General features: G+C 49.7%; 2 protein-coding genes across 3 annotated transcripts in view; both read left to right on the plus strand.

Moving 5' to 3' along the window:
• The window catches only part of piwil2 (piwi-like RNA-mediated gene silencing 2), a 58,083-nt gene extending 51,955 nt beyond the window's left edge, over positions 1-6,128 (plus strand). The window contains 4 exon segments of the mRNA XM_070866357.1: positions 2,074-2,179; positions 3,552-3,808; positions 4,038-4,145; positions 5,319-6,128. Of these exon segments, the coding sequence (XP_070722458.1) occupies positions 2,074-2,179; positions 3,552-3,808; positions 4,038-4,145; positions 5,319-5,475 (628 nt within the window). The 3' untranslated portion in view covers positions 5,476-6,128.
• slc39a14 (solute carrier family 39 member 14) overlaps positions 5,555-21,533 on the plus strand; it is a 57,263-nt gene continuing 41,284 nt past the window's right edge. The window contains exon 1 of one of the 2 annotated variants that reach the window (XM_070866356.1): positions 5,555-5,577. The gene's annotated coding sequence lies outside the window, so the exon portion shown is untranslated. Of the gene's footprint in view, positions 5,578-18,964; positions 19,034-21,533 lie in introns of those variants that run through there. The other variant, XM_070866355.1, reaches the window with a different exon arrangement.

The raw sequence follows: 21,533 nt of genomic DNA on the forward strand, positions 1-21,533 counted from the left end.
CCGCCACACGTGCTCCTACGCAAAGGTCGCGAATGGGTCTGGGGGGACAGCCAGGAAAGGGCTTTTAATAGAGCTCACAATTTGTTATATTCCAACAATCTGTTAACGCTATATGACCCATGTAAGAAACTTGTGTTAACATGCAATGCGTCGTCCTATGGTGTCGGGTGTGTGTTGCAGCATGTCAATGCCAAGGGTCAGTTACAGCCGGTAGCTTATGCCTCCAGGAGTCTGTCCCAGGCAGAAAGGGGCTACGGGATGGTAGAAAAGGAGGTGCTCGCATGTGTATATGCGGTAAAGAAAATGCACCAGTACCTGTTTGGCAGGAAATTTGAGCTGGAGACAGATCACAAACCCCCATCGTCCCTTTTGGCCGACAACAAGGCCATAACTGCAAACACATCGGCCCGCATACAGAGGTGGGCACTCACGTTAGCTGCCTATGACTACACAATTCGGCACAGACCGGGCACCGAAAACTGCGCCGATGCACTCAGCAGGCTCCCACTAGCCACCACTGAGGGGGTTACTGAGCATGGTGCTGAGATGGTCATGGCTGTTGAAGCTTTCGGAAGCGAAGGCTCACCCGTGACAGCCCGTCAGATTAAAGTCTGGACAAATAGAGACCCGCTATTGTCTCTAGTCAAGAAATGTGTCCTGAATGGGGACTGGGCAGCCACGTACAGGGCATGCCCTGAGAAATTTAAACCATTTCACAGGCGCAAGGATGAACTCTCGATTCAGGCCGATTGCCTACTGTGGGGAAACCGCGTAGTCATGCCCCAGATGGGCAGAGAGGTGTTCATCAGAGAACTCCACAATGGGCACCCAGGCATTGTCACGATGAAGGCAATTGCCAGGTCACACGTTTGGTGGCCAGGGATAGACGCAGATCTGGAACTTTGTGTTCGCAGGTGCAGCACGTGTGCCCAGCTGGGCCATGGGCCCAGGGAAGCCCCCCTTAGGCCATGGCCCGCCAAGCCTTGGTCACGCATCCATGTGGACTACGCAGGTCCTTTCATGGGGAAAATGTTTTTGGTTATAGCAGACGCCTACTCCAAATGGATCGATAGTGACATTTTAAATTCAAGCACCACCAGAGAGACTCAACCTGTGATCCCAATAAGACTTTGGGGGGGGAGGTGATGTCATGTATTCAACCAGCATTGTAACCCATGTATAAACTGACCCAAGTTGTACACCATGAGAACACTGACCACTAGGTGGGAGACACTCCTAACCTGGACCTTCAGGTATAAAAGGGGAAGCTCCACCCACCTTCATCACTTGAGTGCTAAGGAATAAAGGACAGGTCACAGACTGACCTCTCAAGCATGGGTCTTGTGTGCATTTATACTGTGTAGCAAGGACGTATCAGTTGTAATGTGGGAAATGTGGCAGCCTGCTTTCACACAGCAAGCTCCCACGAGCAGCAATGACTAGATCATCTCTTAGTGACGTTTGTTGAGGGGTAAATATTGGCCAGAACTCCCCTGCTCTTCTAAATAGTGCAATGGGATCTTTTACATCCACCTGAGGGCAGACGGGGCCTCGGTTTAACGTCTCATCTGAAAGACGGCCACTCCCAGTACTGCACTGGAGCGAGTGGGGCTTGAACCCATGACCTTCTGACTGCTGCAAGACTTCTGCCACGGATCCAAGGCTAACACTTTTTCAGCGCCTAGAACGTGAAAGGCACTACGTAAGCGTAAGTAGTTGTTGGTTAATGTCAGCAATCCCACGTTCCCAACACTAGTCCCAGTTCCCGCCTGGTGCGGGATGATTGGATTTACCTCGCCACCTCGCACGGCACATCCTCGAATTCACTTGATGTCCTGTTCTGCCGTTAGGGGGGTGGGGGGAGGGGGGCCAGGAGCAGTGCCCCAAGTTGCATCATTCGAGGTGAGGAGGGGAAAGGGCCGGCCTGCTGGCCGTGCAACTGGACGTTTGTGGTGCTGCAGAACGAGTGCACAGCAGGAGAAACCCGGGCTCACGTTGCTGCCGATCACAGAATAGGAAGCTGAAGTGAAGGGGCTGGGAGTTTCGTCTCACTCTGCTGTGTTCCCTTCCCAGGGCAATGACCAAGTGGTTCTCAAAGGTGGCTTTTCAGATGCCCAATCAGGAAATCATCGATGGCTTAAAGATCTGTATGGTGGCAGCCCTGAAGAAATATTACGAGGTAGTAATCAACTTTTCATTAAGCAATGGAATCACAAGTCAGTGTTGTGTGTGTATTTCTGTGGTTTAGGAAAAATACTCCCACACAATGGGAAGGGAGATGAGCTGGTCTGTATTCGCGCAATCTCCCATCTGCCTTTTACCCTTCTCTCTCTCCCTCTCTGTCTGATGCAGTATAATGTAGATAAATGTGAGGTTATCCACTTTGGTGGCAAAAACAGGAAGGCAGAATATTATCTGAATGGTAACAGATTAGGAAAAGGGGAGGTGCAACGAGACCTGGGTATCATGGTACATCAGTCATTGAAAGTTGGCATGCAGGTACAGCAGATGGTGAAGAAGGGAAATGGCATGTTGGCCTTCATAGCGAGGGGATTTGAGGAAAGGAGCAGGGAGGTCTTACTACAGTTGTACAGAGCTTTGGTGAGACCACACCTTGACTATTGTGTTCAATTTTGGTCTCCTAATCTGAGGAAGGACATTCTTGCTATTGAGGGAGTGTAGCGAAGGTTCCTGGGATGGCAGGACTGACCTATGAAGAAAGACTGGATCGACTAGGCTTATATTCACTGGAATTTAGAAGAATGAGAGGGGATCTCAATGAAACACAAAATTCTGACGGGACTGGACAGGTTAGATGCAGGAAGAATGTTCCCGATGTTGGGGAAGTCCAGAACCAGGGGTCACAGTCTAAGGATAAGGGGTAAGCCATTTAGGACCGAGATGAGGAGAAACTTCTTCACCCAGAGAGTTGTTAACCTGTGGAACTCCCTACCACAGAAAGTTGTTGATGTCAGTTCATTGGATATATTCAAGAGGGAGTTAGATATGACCCTTACGGCTAAAGGGATCAAGGGGTATGGAGAGAAAGCATGAATGGGGTACTGAAGTTGCATGATCAGCCATGATCATATTGAATGGTGGTGCAGGCTCGAAGGGCCGGATGGCCTACACCTACACCTATTTTCTATGTCTCTCGCTCTCGCTGGCTCTCACTCTCGCAGTGTCGCTCTCGCTCCGGCTTGCTCTCGCTCTGTCTCTCTCGCTCTCGCTCTGTCTCGCTCGCTCTGTCGCTGTCTCGCGCGCGCGCTCTGTCACGTGCTCGCTCTGTTGCTCGCCCGCTCCCGCTGTGGCTCGCGCTCTCTCTCGCCCTGCCCCACGCGGACTCATTCACAATAAGCAGAGAGCAGCCCTGGCTTGAAGTGGGTGTCAGTCCTCCAGCTGCTTGTGGTGAGCGGCGAGTGGCTGGGGGCTGATGCTGCTGAATTTGTCTCGTCCTCATCTTCCAGGCAGCAATTGAAGATTCTGATGATGTTTTATCCCAGAGTGTGGACTGTTTCTGCTGATGCAATGTATCTGATGCTTATTTGCAGATAAACCACTGCCTCCCGGAGAAGATTGCCGTGTATCGGGACGGCGTGTCCGATGGCCAGCTGAAGACGGTGACCGATTACGAGCTTCCTCAGCTGCTGAAGTGCTTCGAGGTGTTCAGCGACTATCACCCGAAGATGATGTTCATCGTGGTGCAGAAGAGGGTCAGCACCAACATGTATGCACAGACGGGGTCGGGGAGGCTCGAGGTGCCGCCTCCTGGAACTGTGATGGAACACACCATCACCAACAGGGAATGGTGAGCTGCACTCGTCAATAAACCGAGCGTCGGTGTTTGAAAGGGCAATTATCGGGGGCACCTGGTTCTAGATCAGCGTCAGTGAAGCCCTGGGAACCCTCGGCACGGGAGCCCTCGGCACGGGAGCCGTCCATCACCAGCACACGCGCTGTCAGCCATCCGTCCATTGGCCATGAAACATGTGCATCAGGGTGTATTTGATGCTGATTGTGCTTTTCCTGTTTTGAAGGACTAACTTCTTCCTGTTGGCCCAAACCGTTCGACACGGTTGTGGAATCCCGACACACTACATCTGCGTATTCAACAGTCTGAAGCTGAGCCCGGACCACATGCAGAGGTAAGGCAGGCAGGACGGAACGCAGCATAGAAAACACCCAGCTTTATATTTTCCCACAGCGGGGAAAAGTCAAGGAGTTTGAGGATGGGAGCACCATCCCGAATCCTATGCTGTGCTGTGATTTCTGCAGCGTTTATCCCAGCCGCCACATATTCCAAAGCGCTTCACAGCCAATGAAGTGCGTTTGCAGTGCAGTCCCCGCTCTGCTTCGTGGCAGCTAACTTGCGCACAGTGAGATCACACAATGAGATACAGGACCAGTTAATCTGTTTTGGTGCTGTTGATTGATGGGTAAATGTTGGCCAAAACACCGGGGGGAAGTCCCCTGCTCAACAACGTCCACCTGAGTAGGGAGCCACAGCCTCAATTTAGTGTCTCGTCCAAAGGATGGCCCCTCCGACAGTGCAGTGCTCCCTCAGCACTGCCCCTCCAACAGTGCGGGGCTCCCTCAGCACTGCCCCTCCGACAGTGCGGCGCTCCCTCAGTACTGCACAGAAGTGTTGGCTTGGATTATGTGCACAAGTCTCGAGTGGGACTTGAATACACAACCTTCTGACTCGGGTGGGAGTGCTACCCACCGAGCCGCAGCTAACACAAGTATTGGAGTTAGCTTGCTTTACACACAGCTGGTTTTCTGGAGCCCTTGTACACTTTCAGTGGAAGTGCTCAGTGGGTAGCCCTCTCACCTCTGGTTTCAAGCCCCACTCCAGAGACTTGAGCACATAATCCAGGCTGACACTCGGGGAGCACTGCACTATCGGCGGTGCTGTTATTCAGAAGAGTCATTAAACCCCTGCTGCTTCCTCGGGTGGATGTAATAAAATCCCACACCACTATTCGAAGAAGAGCAGGGGAGTTTTCCCCCGTGTACTGGCAAATATTTATCCCTCAACCAACACCTAAAAAAACAGATACCTGGTCATTTATTTCATGCTGTTTGTGGGAGCTTGCTGTGCACAAATTTGCTGCCGCATTTCCTACATTACATCAGTGATTACACCTCAAAAGTACTTCATTGGCTGTGAAGCGCTTCGGGACGTCCTGACGATGTGAAAGGCGCTATAGAAATGCAAGTTTTTATGTTTCTCGTTTTGGTTGTGCATGCTGGGTACAGTCAGGTCACTTGGCCGCCTTATCCCCATGGAAACCCTGCCGTCTGTTTTTCTGTTGCAGGCTCACCTTCAAGCTGTGCCACCTGTACTGGAATTGGTCAGGCACCATCCGCGTGCCAGCGCCCTGCAAGTACGCCCACAAGCTGGCCTTCCTGTGTGGCCAGTCTCTGCACCAGGAGCCTGCCGCCCTGCTCTCCGAACTGCTCTTCTACCTGTGAAGCCGCCAGGAAACTCGCCGCGCGACACAAAGGGTTAAAGCCGCTGGGACAGTGTGTGGGGAGGGGGGGGCGGACCTGGGAGAGACGGGGCACCTGTACACGGTAGGACAGAGGCTTATTTCTCCCGAGCACTCGTCTGCTTATTCCAGCTGCAGTGGTGTACCCTATTTAAAGCAGTTTGATTTTTTTGTTTCGCAAGTGACTGCGGTTAAAAGGAAATGACGAAACGAGCTGGTGAGAAAAACCAGCACCTAATGGCGTGGGCTGAACGGGTTTGCACGTTTACTGCATGGATAGATTTCACTGCTTACAATGAGTGCTGGCTGCTCCCAAACCTCCCGAGCAGCAGATTTAGTTTAAACGCAGGGTTTAACGGTGTGGCTCATGCAGAACTTACCGTGCACTTCACCGTTGGCTGACATTTGGGGAGGGGACCCAGTGGTTTGAATTTTGAAAGAAGGAATAGCCGAATCACCATCCCGTCCCCAGGGAGAGGCAGTTGAGCAAGTCAGAAGGCGAGGGATCGAGCAAACCATTGGTGGCCTTGTCCTGAGCGAACGTCCAATTCCTGTAACAGTCTCCCTGACTGCAGCTCTCGAGCCTGTAACAGTCTCCCTGACTGCAGCTCTCGAGCCTGTAACAGTCTCCCTGACTGCAGCCCTCGAGCCTGTAACAGGCTCCCTGACTGCAGCCCTCGAGCCTGTAACAGGCTCCCTGACTGCAGCCCTCGAGCCTGTAACAGGCTCCCTGACTGCAGCCCTCGAGCCTGTAACAGGCTCCCTGACTGCAGCCCTCGAGCCTGTAACAGGCTCCCTGACTGCAGCCCTCGAGCCTGTAACGGGCTCCCTGACTGCAGCCCTCGAGCCTGTAACAGGCTCCCTGACTGCAGCCCTCGAGCCTGTAACAGACTCCCTGACTGCAGCCCTCGAGCCTGTAACAGTCTCCCTGACTGCAGCCCTCGAGCCTGTAACAGTCTCCCTGACTGCAGCCCTCGAGCCTGTAACAGGCTCCCTGACTGCAGCCCTCGAGCCTGTAACAGTCTCCCTGACTGCAGCCCTCGAGCCTGTAACAGTCTCCCTGACTGCAGCCCTCGAGCCTGTAACAGTCTCCCTGACTGCAGCCCTCGAGCCTGTAACAGTCTCCCTGACTGCAGCCCTCGAGCCTGTAACAGTCTCCCTGACTGCAGCCCTCGAGCCTGTAACAGTCTCCCTGACTGCAGCCCTCGAGCCTGTAACAGTCTCCCTGACTGCAGCCCTCGAGCCTGTAACAGTCTCCCTGACTGCAGCCCTCGAGCCTGTAACAGGCTCCCTGACTGCAGCCCTCGAGCCTGTAACAGTCTCCCTGACTGCAGCCCTCGAGCCTGTAACAGGCTCCCTGACTGCAGCCCTCGAGCCCTGCAAACCTTCACCTCCAGTTAGATAGGGTATAATTTTCACCCTATAGGAACATTCACAGAGGAGCAGGAGGAGGCCATTCAGTCAGAGCGTGGCTGATCTGTACCTTAACTCCATTGAGCCGCCATGGTTCTGTAACACTTAATACCCTTACCAAATAAAAATCTATCCGTCTGTTTTGAAATTGTCATTGTTTCCTCAGCAGCTGTCTGTGGAAGAGAGTTCCAGCATTGAGCTTACACTCTGAGCCACTGACCCTGCCCTCCAGGCCAAACTGCAGGAAATGGGTAGCAGATCCGTGAGTGGGAGATAGGAATGGGTTAATGTCAGGTGTAATGGACAGACCAATGGGTTAACGTTCTCGCTCCAGGTGCTTTCTCTTCAGTTGTAATCATACTTGCACGTTGATCAGGGTGAGATGGATCAGAACCGGTTACATTTTTAAACCAAACTACCCGTGCTGGATTGCAACCTGTCCTCTGCCTGGGCCACTGGCCAGTTTTTCTCCTGACCCTATTCTGCGCAGCCAGCACTTTGTCGAAAAGCATCTGACTGTCTCAGTCTTACAAGTTTCTGGAACTTGCTGCCAAGTCAAGACCCCACATAAACCCTCCCTGCTGGTACTTGGTATTTGTTTTGTTCAGATACTGTGTTGGCCATTTGTTTAGGGTTATTTAATTTGCAGTGTACGTACGTTTACTCAGTATTCCTTCCAAGCTCTGTGCGTCCATCCAAAGCTGTCGATGGAAGTATGATACGGAGCTGCCTTGTTGGTGGAGGACAAGAAGCAAATGCTGTGGATGCTGGAAGCGGGTCAGGCAGCATCTGTGGCGAGAAACAGAGTTCATGTTTCAGGACAACCTTCCTCTCTCTGCAGATGTTGCCTGACTGGCTGAGTGAATGGTGGGCAGGAAAAGACCCACTGGTCCTTCCAGGCTGTCCCACACTCCTACAATGCCCCACCCCCCCACCACCCCCGGTGCATCACGATAGTCACTCACCTCCCACCTGCTAGTCATGTGATCTCTGGGGAAAGGCGGACAAAAACAGATAAAAACCCAGGCCAATTAGGGGGGAAAATCTGCCTCCGACCCCCTTGGGGGATGTAAACTTGTCCAGGAGATCACCCTGACCCTGATTAATGTTATACAATAACCACCTCTTGTCCAACGTGATCTCTGCCCCGGCCAGAAACGGGTCCAGCTCTCGCTTGAAGGAATTCAGTGAGTTGGTGTTGACACACACGAGCCACGGTCTGTTCCACGGGTCCACTATTCTCTGAGAACACAGCTCCCAAAGCCCCAGCATTTACAGGGATGTTTGCTGCAGTCTGATCCATGTAAAAGGGATGGGTTGTTTGGGCCCTTTAGGACCTTTTCCAGTTCCTAAAACAGACCGAGACCCTACGCGGTTGGGTGCAGCTGGATAAAGGGGGCTGCTTTGCTCTTTGATGCCTCCATTAAGAAATTGCTGCTGATTTACTAATGCAACAGCAAATGAGAAGATATTTACCGTTCCCGCAGAACTCTTGGAACATAAGAAATAGGAGCAGGAGTCGGTCATTCAGCCCCTCGAGCCTGCTCCGCCATTCAATAAGATCATGGCTGATCTTCTACCTCAACTCCACTTTCCCGCCCAATCCCCATATCCCGTGGTTCCCTTAGTATCCAAAAATCTATCGATCTCTGCCTTGAATATACTCAACGACTGAGCCTCCACAGCCCTCTGGGGTAGAAAATTCCAAAGATTCACCACCCTCTGAGTGAAGAAGTTTCTCCTCATCTCGGTCCTAAATGACCAACTGCGTATCCTGAGACCGTGACCCCTGGTTCTAGACTCCAACTAGGGGAAACATCCTCCCTGCATCTACCCTATCAAGCTCCTTAATAATTTTATACATTTCAATTTCTTCTCTCATTCTTCTAAACTATTGTAAATATAGGCCGAGTCTACTCAACCTCTCCTCATAGGACAATTCCCCCAGTCCCCCCCGCCCGCCCTCATCCAGCAAGGGACCAGTTTAGTGAACCTTTGTTGCATTCCCTCAAAAGCAACTATATCCTTCCTTGAGTAAAATTAAAACTGTGCACAGTACCCCAGGTGTGGTCTCACCAGGGCCCCATATAATTGCAGTAAGACGTCTTTACTCTTATACTCCAACCCCTTTGTAATAAAGGCTAACATACCATTTGCTTTCCTAATTACATGCTGTACCTGCATGTTAACTTGCTGTGATTCATGTACAAGGACATCCAAATCGCTCTGAACACCAACAATTCCTAATCTCTCACCATTTAAAAAAAAAAATACTCTGCTTTCTATTTTTCCTACCCAAGTGGATAACTTCACATTTCTCCACATATCTCATTTGCCATGGTGTTGCCCACTCACTTAACCTGCAGCCTCTTTGTTGCCACATCCCTAATAATAGATTAGCATTTTCCCTACTACTGATGTCAGGCTAACGAGTTTATATTTCTCTCCCTCCTTTCTTGAATAGCAGAGTGACATTTGCTACCTTCCAATCTGCTGGGACCATTCCAGAATCTAGGGAATTCGAGAAGATCAAAACCAATGCATCCACTATCTCTGCAGCCAGCTCTCCTAAAACCCTCTGCTGTCGGCCGTCAGGTCCAGGGGATTTGTTGGCTTTTAGTCCCATTAATTTCTCTCATACTGTCTTTTAAGTTCCTCATTCTCACTGGCCCCTTGGTTCCCCACTATTTGCAGAATGTTTTTTGTTATTCCATGAATACAGACACACAGTATTTGTTTAACGTCTCTGCCATTTCCTGATTGTCCATTATAGTTCCTCCTGTCTCGGCCTGTAAGGGGCCCAAGTTACACGAATCTCTTCCTGTTTACATACCTATACAAGGCTTTACAACCTTATTTAGTCTTTTGCTAGTTTAGTGTCTCATTCTCTTCTCTCTATCAATTTCTTGATCGTCCTTTGCTGAATTCTAAGATCCTCAAGCTTGCTACTCTTGGCAACATTGCAAGCATCTTCCTTTAATCTAATACTGTCTTTAACTTTTCTTGATAGCCACGTTTGGACTAATTTTCCCATGGGGTTTTTATTCCTTAAGGGAATGTATATTCATTTCTTTAAATATTTGCCATTTCCTATGTAATGTTAGCCAACTCACCCCCTCATACCTACCTAGTTTGATTTGTTCACATTTAAGACCCTCGTTTCAGACTTCACTAAATCACTCTCAAACTGAATTTGAAATTCTATCATATTATGATCACTCTTCCCCAGAGACTCACTTATTACAATGTTATTGATTAACCTTGTCTCATTGCACAATACTAGATCTAAAATAGCCTGCTCCCTAGTTGGTTCCCCGATCAATTGATCTCGAAAACTATTTTGAATACATTCCATGAACCCATCCTCTGCACTGTTCTGCAAATTTGGTTTGCCCAGTCCATGTGACAATTAAATGTGTTAATGTTTAGCTTGCTTTTGCTGTCTTTTCCTGAGCTGATTGTATTTTCAATTGCAACTTGCTTTACATATTGAATTGTTTGCCTTTGAAAGGTATTTAGATTTTAATTATAATAACCTTAAATGTGGCATCTCAGGATATGGGCATTGCCTGCAAGGCCGGCATTTATTGCCCATCCCTAATCGCACTCGAAGGTGGTGGTGAGTCGCCTTCTTGAACCGTTGCAGTCCGTGTGGTGAAGGTGCTCCCACAGTGCTGTTAGGGAGGGAGTTCCAGGATTGTGACCCAGGACAAAATGTACCTGATTGTACGTTTTATGTTATGCATTTTTTCCAGGTTTGTTATTTTGTTGGTCGGAGGCCATTCAGTCCCTTGAGTCTGTTCCTCCATTCACTGCGATCTGCAACCTAACTCCATATCCCCGCCATTGCCCCATATCCCTTCATATCTTTGGTTAACAAAAATCTATCCATCTCCGATTTAAAATTAACAATTGCCGTTTTCACAAGAGTTCCAAACCTCTACCATTCTTTGTGTGCAGACGTGTTTCCTAACTTCACTCCTGGAAGGGCTGACTCTAATGTTTAGACTCTGCCTCCTAGTCCTAGACTCCCCAACCAGCGGGAACAGTTTCTCTCTATCTACCCCATCAGTTCCCCGTAATATCTTGAAGACTTCGATCAGATCTCCCCTTAACCTAATAAATTCCTGCGAATACAACCCTCGTTTGAGTAATAGAAACATAGAAACATAGAAAATAGGTGCAGGAGTAGGCCATTCGGCCCTTCTAGCCTGCACCGCCATTCAATGAGTTCATGGCTGAACATGCAACTTCAGTACCCCATTCCTGCTTTCTCACCATACCCCTTGATTCCCCTAGTAGTAAGGACTTCATCTAACTCCTTTTTGAATATATTTAGTGAATTGGCCTCAACAACTTTCTGTGGTAGAGAATTCCACAGGTTCACCACTCTCTGGGTGAAGAAATTCCTCCTCATCTCGGTCCTAAATGGCTTCTCCCTTATCCTTAGACTGTGTCCCCTGGTTCTGGACTTCCCCAACATTGGGAACATTCTTCCTGCATCTAACCTGTCTAACCCCGTCAGAATTTTAAACGTTTCTATGAGGTCCCCTCTCATTCTTCTGAACTCCAGTGAATACAAGCCCAGTTGATCCAGTCTTTCTTGATAGGTCAGTCCCGCCATCCCGGGAATCAGTCTGGTGAACCTTCGCTGCACTCCCTCAATAGCAAGAATGTCCTTCCTCAGGTTAGGAGACCAAAACTGTACACAATACTCCAGGTGTGGCCTCACCAAGGCCCTGTACAATTGTAGCAACACCTCCCTGCCCTTGTACTCAAATCCCCTCGCTATGAAGGCCAACATGCCATTTGCTTTCTTAACCGCCTGCTGTACCTGCATGCCAACCTTCAATGACTGATGTACCATGACACCCAGGTCTCTTTGCACCTGCCCTTTTCCTAATCTGTCACCATTCAGATAATAGTCTGTCTCTCTGTTTTTACCACCAAAGTGGATAACCTCACATTTATCCACATTATACTTCATCTGCCATGCATTTGCCCACTCACCTAACCTATCCAAGTCGCTCTGCAGCCTCATAGAATCCTCCTTGCAGCTCACACTGCCACCCAACTTAGTGTCATCCGCAAATTTGGAGATAGTACATTTAATCCCCTCGTCTAAATCATTAATGTACAGTGTAAACAGCTGGGGCCCCAGCACAGAACCTTGCGGTACCCCACTAGTCACTGCCTGCCATTCTGAAAAGTCCCCATTTACTCCTACTCTTTGCTTCCTGTCTGACAACCAGTTCTCAATCCATGTCAGCACACTACCCCCAATCCCATGTGCTTTAACTTTGCACATTAATCTCTTGTGTGGGACCTTGTCGAAAGCCTTCTGAAAGTCCAAATATACCACATCAACTGGTTCTCCCTTGTCCACTCTACTGGAAACATCCTCAAAAAATTCCAGATGATTTGTCAAGCATGATTTCCCTTTCACAAATCCATGCTGACTTGGACCTATCATATTACCTCTTTCCAAATGCACTGCTATGACATCCTTAATAATTGATTCCATCATTTTACCCACTACCGATGTCAGGCTGACCGGTCTGTAATTCCCTGTTTTCTCTCTCCCTCCTTTTTTAAAAAGTGGGGTTACATTGGCTACCCTCCACTTGATAGGAACTGATCCAGAGTCAATGGAATGTTGGAAAATGACTGTCAATGCATCCACTATTTCCAAGGCCACCTCCTTAAGTACTCTGGGATGCAGTCCATCAGGCCCTGGGGATTTAGCGGCCTTCAATCCCATCAATTTCCCCAACACAATTTCCCGACTAATAAGGATTTCCCTCAGTTCCTCCTCCTTACTAGACCCTCCGACCCCTTTTATATCCGGAAGGTTGTTTGTGTCCTCCTCAGTGAATACCGAACCAAAGTACTTGTTCAATTGGTCCGCCATTTCTTTGTTCCCCGTTATGACTTCCCCTGATTCTGACTGCAGGGGACCTACGTTTGTCTTTACTAACCTTTTTCTCTTTACATATCTATAGAAACTTTTGCAATCCGTCTTAATGTTCCCTGCAAGCTTCTTCTCATACTCCATTTTCCCTGCCCTAATCAAACCCTTTGTCCTCCTCTGCTGAGTTCTAAATTTCTCCCAGTCCCCGGGTTCTCTGCTATTTCTGGCCAATTTGTATGCCACTTCCTTGTCTTTAATGCTATCCCTGATTTCCCTTGATAGCCACGGTTGAGCCACCTTCCCTTTTTTATTTTTACGACAGACAGGAATGTACAATTGTTGTAGTTCATCCATGCGGTCTCTAAATGTCTGCCATTGCCCATCCACAGTCAACCCCTTCAGTATCCCTCCTCAAAATGTAACCCTTGAAGTCTGGCTATCATTCTGATAAACCTCCACTGTGCTTTACTGTGGATCTAGCAGCACGCTGGCAAGTGTGCGATTGAACATTTCCCCATTGCCAGGAAGGCCTGCTGCGAACCAGCAGAAAGAGGGTCCAATTGGTCATTAAATTCTGTTAAATTTTCCGGTTTGAAGTATTTATTCAGTGCCTTTTTTGAAAATTACAATTGAATCTGTTTCCTCCACCTTTTCGGGCAGCGCGTTCACGATCACAACAACTCCAAGTAAAACGTTGCTCCTCACCTCCCGTCGGGTTCTTTTGCCAGTTATCTTAAATTAATCTTGACATTCAAGTCTATTGCCATGCTACTAAGGCAGGCCACCAACTGCTTAATGCAGGTTCTTGTGACAGAAGGAAACATGCTTGTTGGGAGGCTGACTCTCCTTCCATGCTGCTCTTTAGGGTGTTGTGGTCTGCTACCCTCCATCCTTGCCACATATCGACCTCTTGTGGCTTGGTCCTGGAGCTTGTCTGTAGGCGAAGGAAGTTCTCGGAGCTCCATAATGGGGAGCTGCTTACAGGCACATCTTGTGTGCCACAGGAGTAACTGCTTTAGGATGTTTTTGTGACGACAAAGACCAGGGCGTCTTTCACCCCTTCTCAGCGCAGTCGAAAGAATAGTGTCCAAGCTAAAGATGTATCAACTGACCCAGGACTCGATCTGGAATCGGTAAAAGTGACCATGAAGCTGACGGATTGTCGTAAAAACCCAACTAATGTCCTTTTGGGAAGGAAACCTGCTGTCCTTGCCCGTCTGGCCTTTATGTACCCCCAGTCCCACATGTGGTTGACTCTGAAGTGGCCCAGCAAGACTCGGTTGTCTCACCACCTTCTCTGGACAACTGGGACAAGCAATAAATGCCAATGGGGCCACATTCTGAGAATTCATTTATTTTAAATTGGGCCAGTGTCTGATGAGATCCTCTTGAATTATGTAAGGTCATAATACCACGCTTTGTACACTGACCACCGTCTCCCACTGACTGGGCAGTGCTCTCGATCCTGGGGCGATGGCATTCACTAAAGCATCTACGACAAGAACTGCCTTCCTACCTAAAGGTTACACTTCAAGACCGTCTGTCACAATGCCATCTAACCTGTTGGTGAAGATACTGAATGGGATGGTGATGGGTAATCTGGCCTTGGCTCACCCTGGATCTGGACTACACCCATTGGATAAAATTTAAGCTTCAGTCATCGCTGGTCTCCTGATAACATATCATCAATTTGCTCCCACCATAAAATTTGAATGAAGTAATTGCATGGCACAGTATCTCCTTGAAGCACAATTCAAATGATCCTGTAATCTGAATTACGCGACTTTGAATTAACAAGAATAGACTACTCCCATAGCTACCAGCTTCTTCATAAGCTCTGCGTGAGGCAGTCGGTCGAAGGATGTCCCGAGCCTGCTGAATTTCTCCAGCCAAACCACAACCTGTTCAAAGGGTGAAATCCAACCTGTGACTTTTTAATTATTCAGTGAATCTGCAAAGCATCGGCTGCACATGCTGCAATAATCGGCAGAGCTGTGGACATAGTGCTGTCCCTATCATTTATCACCCCATTCCTCACTGACCTACATAGGTTTCAGGTCCACCAACATCTCACTTAAAAAGCTTGTCCTTTCCTCTCCACCTCTCTTTCTTTAAGATGCTCCTTACAACCTATCTCTTTGACAAAGCTTTTGGCCACTGTCCAACTATTTCGGTATGTGGCTTGGTATCAAACAAAATTGATGTGTTACTACGTTACAGGTACTGTCGAGATACAAGTTGTAAGTACATTTGACATGAGGCTTTTCAAAAAGAAAATTGTATTTTGTGTTTTAGATGTTACCAGTATTCGAACACCTAGAATTGTGGACAGCTCACTTTTTCTATGAAATCTGCTCTTGGTCCCTTTCACTAAACTCCTGATCATCCAACTTCCCCTCTTGATCCACATGCTAGCTGACAAATTATCTGGAACTGTCTCCCTCCCTTTCAAACCTGCCACATCCTTCCTCTGTTTTTGCTAGCTATGACCCCATCTTCTTTTCCTATCCAAGGTCCTAGAATACGTTGCCCTGCTCTCCATAGATGCAAAAAGAAAATCTTGTCCTTATCTTTAAGTCCTTTTATTACCTGTTCCTGACCATCGAGCACGACTAACCTGCACCTTAAATTGCAGGAGTCTCTGGAAATAAGTGACATCATTTTATTTGGTCTCTTGCTCTGACTGGGCAGTTGCCCGATTGTTGAAAGGGTTCTGACCCAGCCAGTTGTTAACAGGCCCTGAGGAGGGCTCTGCTAAAGGTAGAAATAAAATGGATGGTGCAGTGTAGCTCATATCCAGCCCACAAGAGACCTTCAGATAAAGCTGGAACCCTTTGTACTCTGACTGCTCCCTGAGCTGAGCAGAAGGCTGGCCAACACCATATCCAGGCTTCGTAGACTAACCATGTAAGAGAGCATCACTGCCTTAAGGTGATCCTTCTGGCAATGCTATGCTTTGAGTACTTTTTAAAATTATGAAGAGTTTTGATAGAGTAAATAAGGAGAAACTGTTTCCATTGGCAGGAGGATTGGTAACCAGAGGACACCAATTATCTTCAATCAGCAGAAATGCCGGGGTGGGGATGAGAATTGTGCTGCCTGAAAGGACAGATTCAATAGTAACTTTCAAAAGACAATTGGATAAATACTTGAAAAGGAAAGATTTGTAGGGATGTGGGAAAAGAGTGGGATGAATGGGATAGCTGTCAAAGAGCCCGCACAGGCAGAATTGCCCCCTCCTGTGCTGTATCATTGAATGTTAGTCTCGAACCATTGCTTTATTTGTGCTTTATCACCGTGAAGGTTCATCTTCAACATAATCCACTTCAGCAAGTCCAGCATATTCTGGATTCAAAGACCTGCCTCGTCTCCCATATACCCAGCACCCACTGTTGTTCCAAAGCTGAATTAGGAGCAGGAGCAGGCCATACGGCCTCTCGCGCCTGCTCTGCCATTTAATAAGACCATGGCTGATCTTCAACCTCAACTCCACTTTCCTGCCTGATCTCCATATCCCTTGATTCCCCGAGTGTCCAAAGGTCTACCGATCTCAGCCTTGAATATACTCAATGACTGAGCATCCACAGCCCTCTGGGGTAGAAATTCCAAAGATTCCCCACCTTCTGAGTGAAGAAATTTCTCCTCATGTACCTCAGTGAACTGACCTGCAGTCCTTCTACTCCCATCTGTCCATGGCCTTGCTGTATCCAATCTATCTTGCCCTGCTCCAATGGAGCCGACCCTTCAGTTATTTTTGGCAATTCTCTCCCAGCTTCGTTCACCTTCGCAGCTCCCTCCCTGCCACCAAAGGCTCTTGTTACAATAATCACGTGCCCTTTTGCCACCTCCTCCAGTCTGTTCCCCATTTGGTGCCCACCGTGCTGTGCCCCTGGCCTCTCAGATGTTTTGTGAGAAATGTTGTAAAATGTCAGTTGTAGTGTCTATTTTTAAGATTAAACAAGAATCTGAATGTTAGATGTTAGCTGTAGCCATTTAATCCTTTCGAATGTAGTTGAGTTTCTGCACACACCACAGCTGCCACTCCACTTGACCTTTGGTCTCTGACTCCGCGCCCTCTCAGAGCAGGCCACCACCTATCGCCTTCCAAGGGTTCTCATTGCAGCTCCGTCCTGCTGCCTCATCCAGTCAGTGACGGAGGTGTGGCTCAGCGTGGGTCAAACAACAAATGCAGCCATTCATGTCAAACTCTGATGATTTCATAACAAATGTCTATTTGTAAAACCAGCAAAATGGCGACTGCGGCATGCTTGTGTCGAATGCACTAAGGCAGCTGCAATATTATCGAGAGGAGCGGCAGCCACCCGTGCTCTATTACGCTTCATAGCCACGCAGAATGAGGAAACAAATTTATGTTGTGTTACTTTTAATCTTCACACGAGCAAGATGTAGGCTGCCTGCCCCGTGACTCCCCACAAGGTGACATTCCTGCAACCAGTCAGTTTGTCTCGCAGGAACGCTGGACAGAATTGATGAAAATTAGCTCAAAAATTACGGTTAAAAGGGATGGCGTTAGGAAGTGGTGATACTTGCTGTTGCAGCCTTGGCTCAGTGGGTTGCAGTCTCTTGAGTTAGCAGGTTGGTGGGCGGGCGGGCGGTGGGGGGGGAGGTGTTCAAGCCCCACTGTGGGACTTGAGCTCAGAAACAGGGGGCACAATTGTAGTGTTCCAGGGCGGGTGGGGGCTGGAATTTGGGCCCAAACCTTCCTCCACTGGGTTTCCCTCCCATTGAGAAAAAGGCAACACTTGGTGGAAGTGCTTCTAATCTGCGCGGCAGATACAAGAGAAATGCAGGGAACAGCACCAACCCCTGGCAGCCTTTGACCTCACAAAATCCTTCAACACTGTCAACCGTAAGGGATTATGGAGCGACCTCCTCAGATTCAGCTGCCTTCAAACGTTTGTCATCATCCTCCGCCTACTCCGCGATGACATGCAAGCTGTGATCCTGACCAACAAATCTATCACAGATCCATTCCACGTTCGGACCAGGGTCAAGCAGGGCTGTGTCATCGCACCAACGCTCTTCTCGATCTTCCTTGCTGCAATGCTCCATCTCACCCTCGGCAAGCTCCCCAGTGGAGTGGAGCTAAATTACAGAATCTGTTCGACCTCCGCTGCCTCTAGGTCCGATCCAAGGTCGTCCCATCCTCCATCATCGAACTACAGTACGCAGACAACGCCTGCATCTGCGCACACTGAGGCCGAACTCCAAGCCATCGTCAACAACTTCACCAAGGCGTACGAGAGTATGGACCTTAGTCCTCTACCAACCTACCCCCGCCACACAGCACTGCCCCCGGTTATCGAAATCCATGATGTGGCCTTGGATAACATAGACCATTTTTCATACCTTGGGAGCCTACTGTCAACAAGGGCAGACATCGATGATGAGGTCCAACACCACCTCCAGTGCGCCAGTGCAGCCTTCGGTCGCCTGACGAAGAGAGTGTTTGAAGACGAGGACCTCAAACCCGGCACCAAGCTCATGGTCTGCAGAGCAATGGTGATACCTGCCCTCCTCTATGGCTCAGAGACGTGGACCACATACAGCAGACACCTCAAAGCACTGGGGAAGTACCACCAGCGCTGCCTCCACAAGATCCTGCAAATCCACTGGCAGGACAGGCGCACCAGCGTCCGTGTTCTCGCTCAGGCCAACATCCCCAGCATCGAAGCACTGACCACGCTCGACCAGCTCCGTTGGGCGGGCCACATCATCTGCATGCCTGACATGAGACTCCCAAAACAAGCGCTCTACTCGGAGCTTTGACATGGCAAGCGAGCCCCAGGTGGGCCGAGGAAACGCTTCAAGGACACCCTCCAAGCCGCCTTGATAAAATGTAACATTCCCACCGACACCTAGGAATCCCAAAATGGACGAGAAGCATCCAGGAAGGCGCTGAGCACCTCGAGTCTGTGCAGAAGGAGCACACGACAACCCAGGCTCTCCACCCACCGTCCACCCTACTGTGACACAGACCGTCACCTGAGAACTCGCTTCCCACCCCGAGGGACTGCCTGTGATGATGGGTTTAAGTTGCTGCTGAGATTGGCCAGTGCTGGGGAGGAGCAGTGTGCCTTTAAGGGGCGGGGCCGGCCAGGCGGGCAGGGATTGGTCGATGACGCGGCACTGGTTACTTTCCCTGACACTGACACATTGTATCCGCGGGAGGAGAAGCGCCAAAGCCCGGAACCAGGTCAGTGCTGCCCGACCCCCGGACTCTCTTTCCCCGGCGCCACGGTGCAGCGAGACACCGTCAGGCCTCCATCCACAGGCAGACTCGGCTGGCAATTCACCCGGGGGGAGAGGCGGAGAGAGAGAGTCAGACAGACAGAGTGAGAGAGATACAGAGAGAAAGAGCCAGACCGACAAAGACTGGTATCAGAGAGGGACAGAAATGAAAATAAAGAGAGATGGGGAGAGTGTGAGAAAGGCAAAGAGATGGAGACAAATGAGTTGGTCTGTATGGGTCATCTGCTGCTCTGCACCTGTGTTGTACCTGCCCTGGGAGTGTTTGATGGGACAGTGTAGAGGGAGCTTTACTCTGTATCTAACCTTGTGCTGTCTCTGAAGATTGTTGCTGGAGTTGATGTTTTTTGATTCCAGCCCAGGGCCAGGCGGGTGGACCAGGCATTGTTGATGCCTATTCCCTGAGGTTACTAAAGGTCGCCATTCGCAGTCTTCTCTGGCCTGTTATTATCTGCTGGCTCAGATCCCAGCTTCCAAGCCTGAATCAACACCTGGCTGCGAAGCAGATTGCTGCCGCTCTACAGCGCTTCGATGCGGCCCTGCACCAGGAGCACAGTTGAACACGTTTCAGCTGTGGCTCAGTGGGCAGCGCTCTTGCCTCTGAGTCACAAGGTTTTGGCTTCACGTACTGCTCCAGGAATTTGAGCACAAACCCAGGCTGACACTCTAGTGCAGTACTGAGGGAGCGTCGGAGGGGCGGTCCTGAGGGAGCACTGCACCGGCGGTACTGAGGGAGTGCTGCACTGGGTACAGTACTGGTGGGAACCGGTCTTTCGGTGAAGGGGTGTGATTGTGGTGAGGGGGCAGTGTATCTGGTGTGAAAAGAAAAGTGTGAGCTGGTTGTGAGGAGATTCCTGCGATGTGGGTGTGGGTCTGTCTGGGCAGCCGCGAGTACCCGGGCAGGGGGTGCAACATTGCGTGGGCACACCTGGAGAAAAGGGCCTTTGGGAGCTGTGCCGCCCGATCGGGTCTCCGTCTCTTGTGTCCCGGACACCTGGTGTGTGTCTTGTGGATTAGTAATTAAAATGGAAATTGTAATGGGTTCCTTCAGCAAACAGTGTTCTGGGTGACCTTGCTGCCACCTCGATCGTGTTCACGGCACGCTTCGTGCCACCACTGGGAGAGAGTGTTAGCCAGCGCTCTGATTGTACATTCGATGGGTCTGCTGTCAAACAACAGCAACAACTGCCGTTTATACAGCGCTTTAACATCGTAAAACATCGCCAGTCGCTTCACGGCAGCGATTATCAAATGAGTTTTGACACCGAACCACATGAGATATTAGGGCAGGTGACCAAAAACTTGGTGGAAGAGGTAGGTTTTAAGGATGAAAGAGAGAGGCGGAGAGGTTTAGGGAGGGAGTTCCAGACCTTGGAGCCCAGGCAGTTGAAGGCACGGCCGCCAATGATGGAGTAATTAAAATCAGGATGGCAAGAGGTCGGTGTTGGAGGAGTGCAGAGATCTCAAAGGAATGTAGGGCTGGAGGTTTCAGAGATAGGAATGGGGCAAGGGCCATGGAGGGGGTTTCAGAGATGGGTTGGGGTGCAAGGGCCATGGAGGGAGTTAAAATAGGGAGGGACGAGGGCCATGGAGGAGGTTGCAGAGCTAGGGAGGGGTGAGCGCCATGGAAGAATTTGATCACACGGATGAGAATTTTTAAATCGAGGTGTTGCCGGACCGGGAGCCACTGTAGGTCAGCGAGCCCGGAGGGGCGGTGGGGGAAATAAGGGACGAACGGGACTCGGTGCGAGTTAGGACACAGGCAGCAGAGTGTTGGATGAACTGAAGTTGAGGGAGGCAGGGTGGGGGATGGGAGGCCGGCCAGGAGAGCGTTGGAATAGTCGGGGCTGGATGAGGGTTTCAGCAGCGGATGAACTAAGGCAGGGGCGGAGACGGGCGATGTTATGGAGGTGGAAATAGTTCTGAGTAATAGAGAGTATATGTGCTCGGAAGCTCTGAGTCAAATAACACGCGAAGGATACGAACAGTCTGGTTCACCCTCAAAGATACTGTACCTGCCCTGGGAGTGTTTGCTGGGACAGTGTAGAGGGAGCTTTACTCTGTATCGAACCCAGTGCTGTACCTGCCCTGGGAGTGTTTGATGGGACGGTTTAGAGGAAACTTTACTCTGAATTTAAACTGTGCTGTACCTGCCCTGGGAGTGTTTGATGGGACAGTGTCGAGGGAGCTTTACTCTGTATCTAACACCTGTACCTGCCCTGGGAGTGTTGGATAGCAGTGTAGAGGAAGCTTTACTCTGTATTTAACCCGTGCTGTACCTGCTCTGGGAGTGTTTGATGGAACTATGTACAGGCAGCTTTACTCTATATCGAACCCCCTCTACCTGCCCTGTCAGTGTTTGATGGGACAGTGCAGAGGGAGCTTTACTCTATCTAACCTCGTGCTATACCTGCCCTGGGAGTCTTTGATGGGACAGTGTACGGGGA

Source organism: Pristiophorus japonicus, chromosome 22 (assembly GCF_044704955.1).
Source record: "Pristiophorus japonicus isolate sPriJap1 chromosome 22, sPriJap1.hap1, whole genome shotgun sequence".
Classification (NCBI taxonomy): domain Eukaryota; kingdom Metazoa; phylum Chordata; class Chondrichthyes; family Pristiophoridae; genus Pristiophorus; species Pristiophorus japonicus.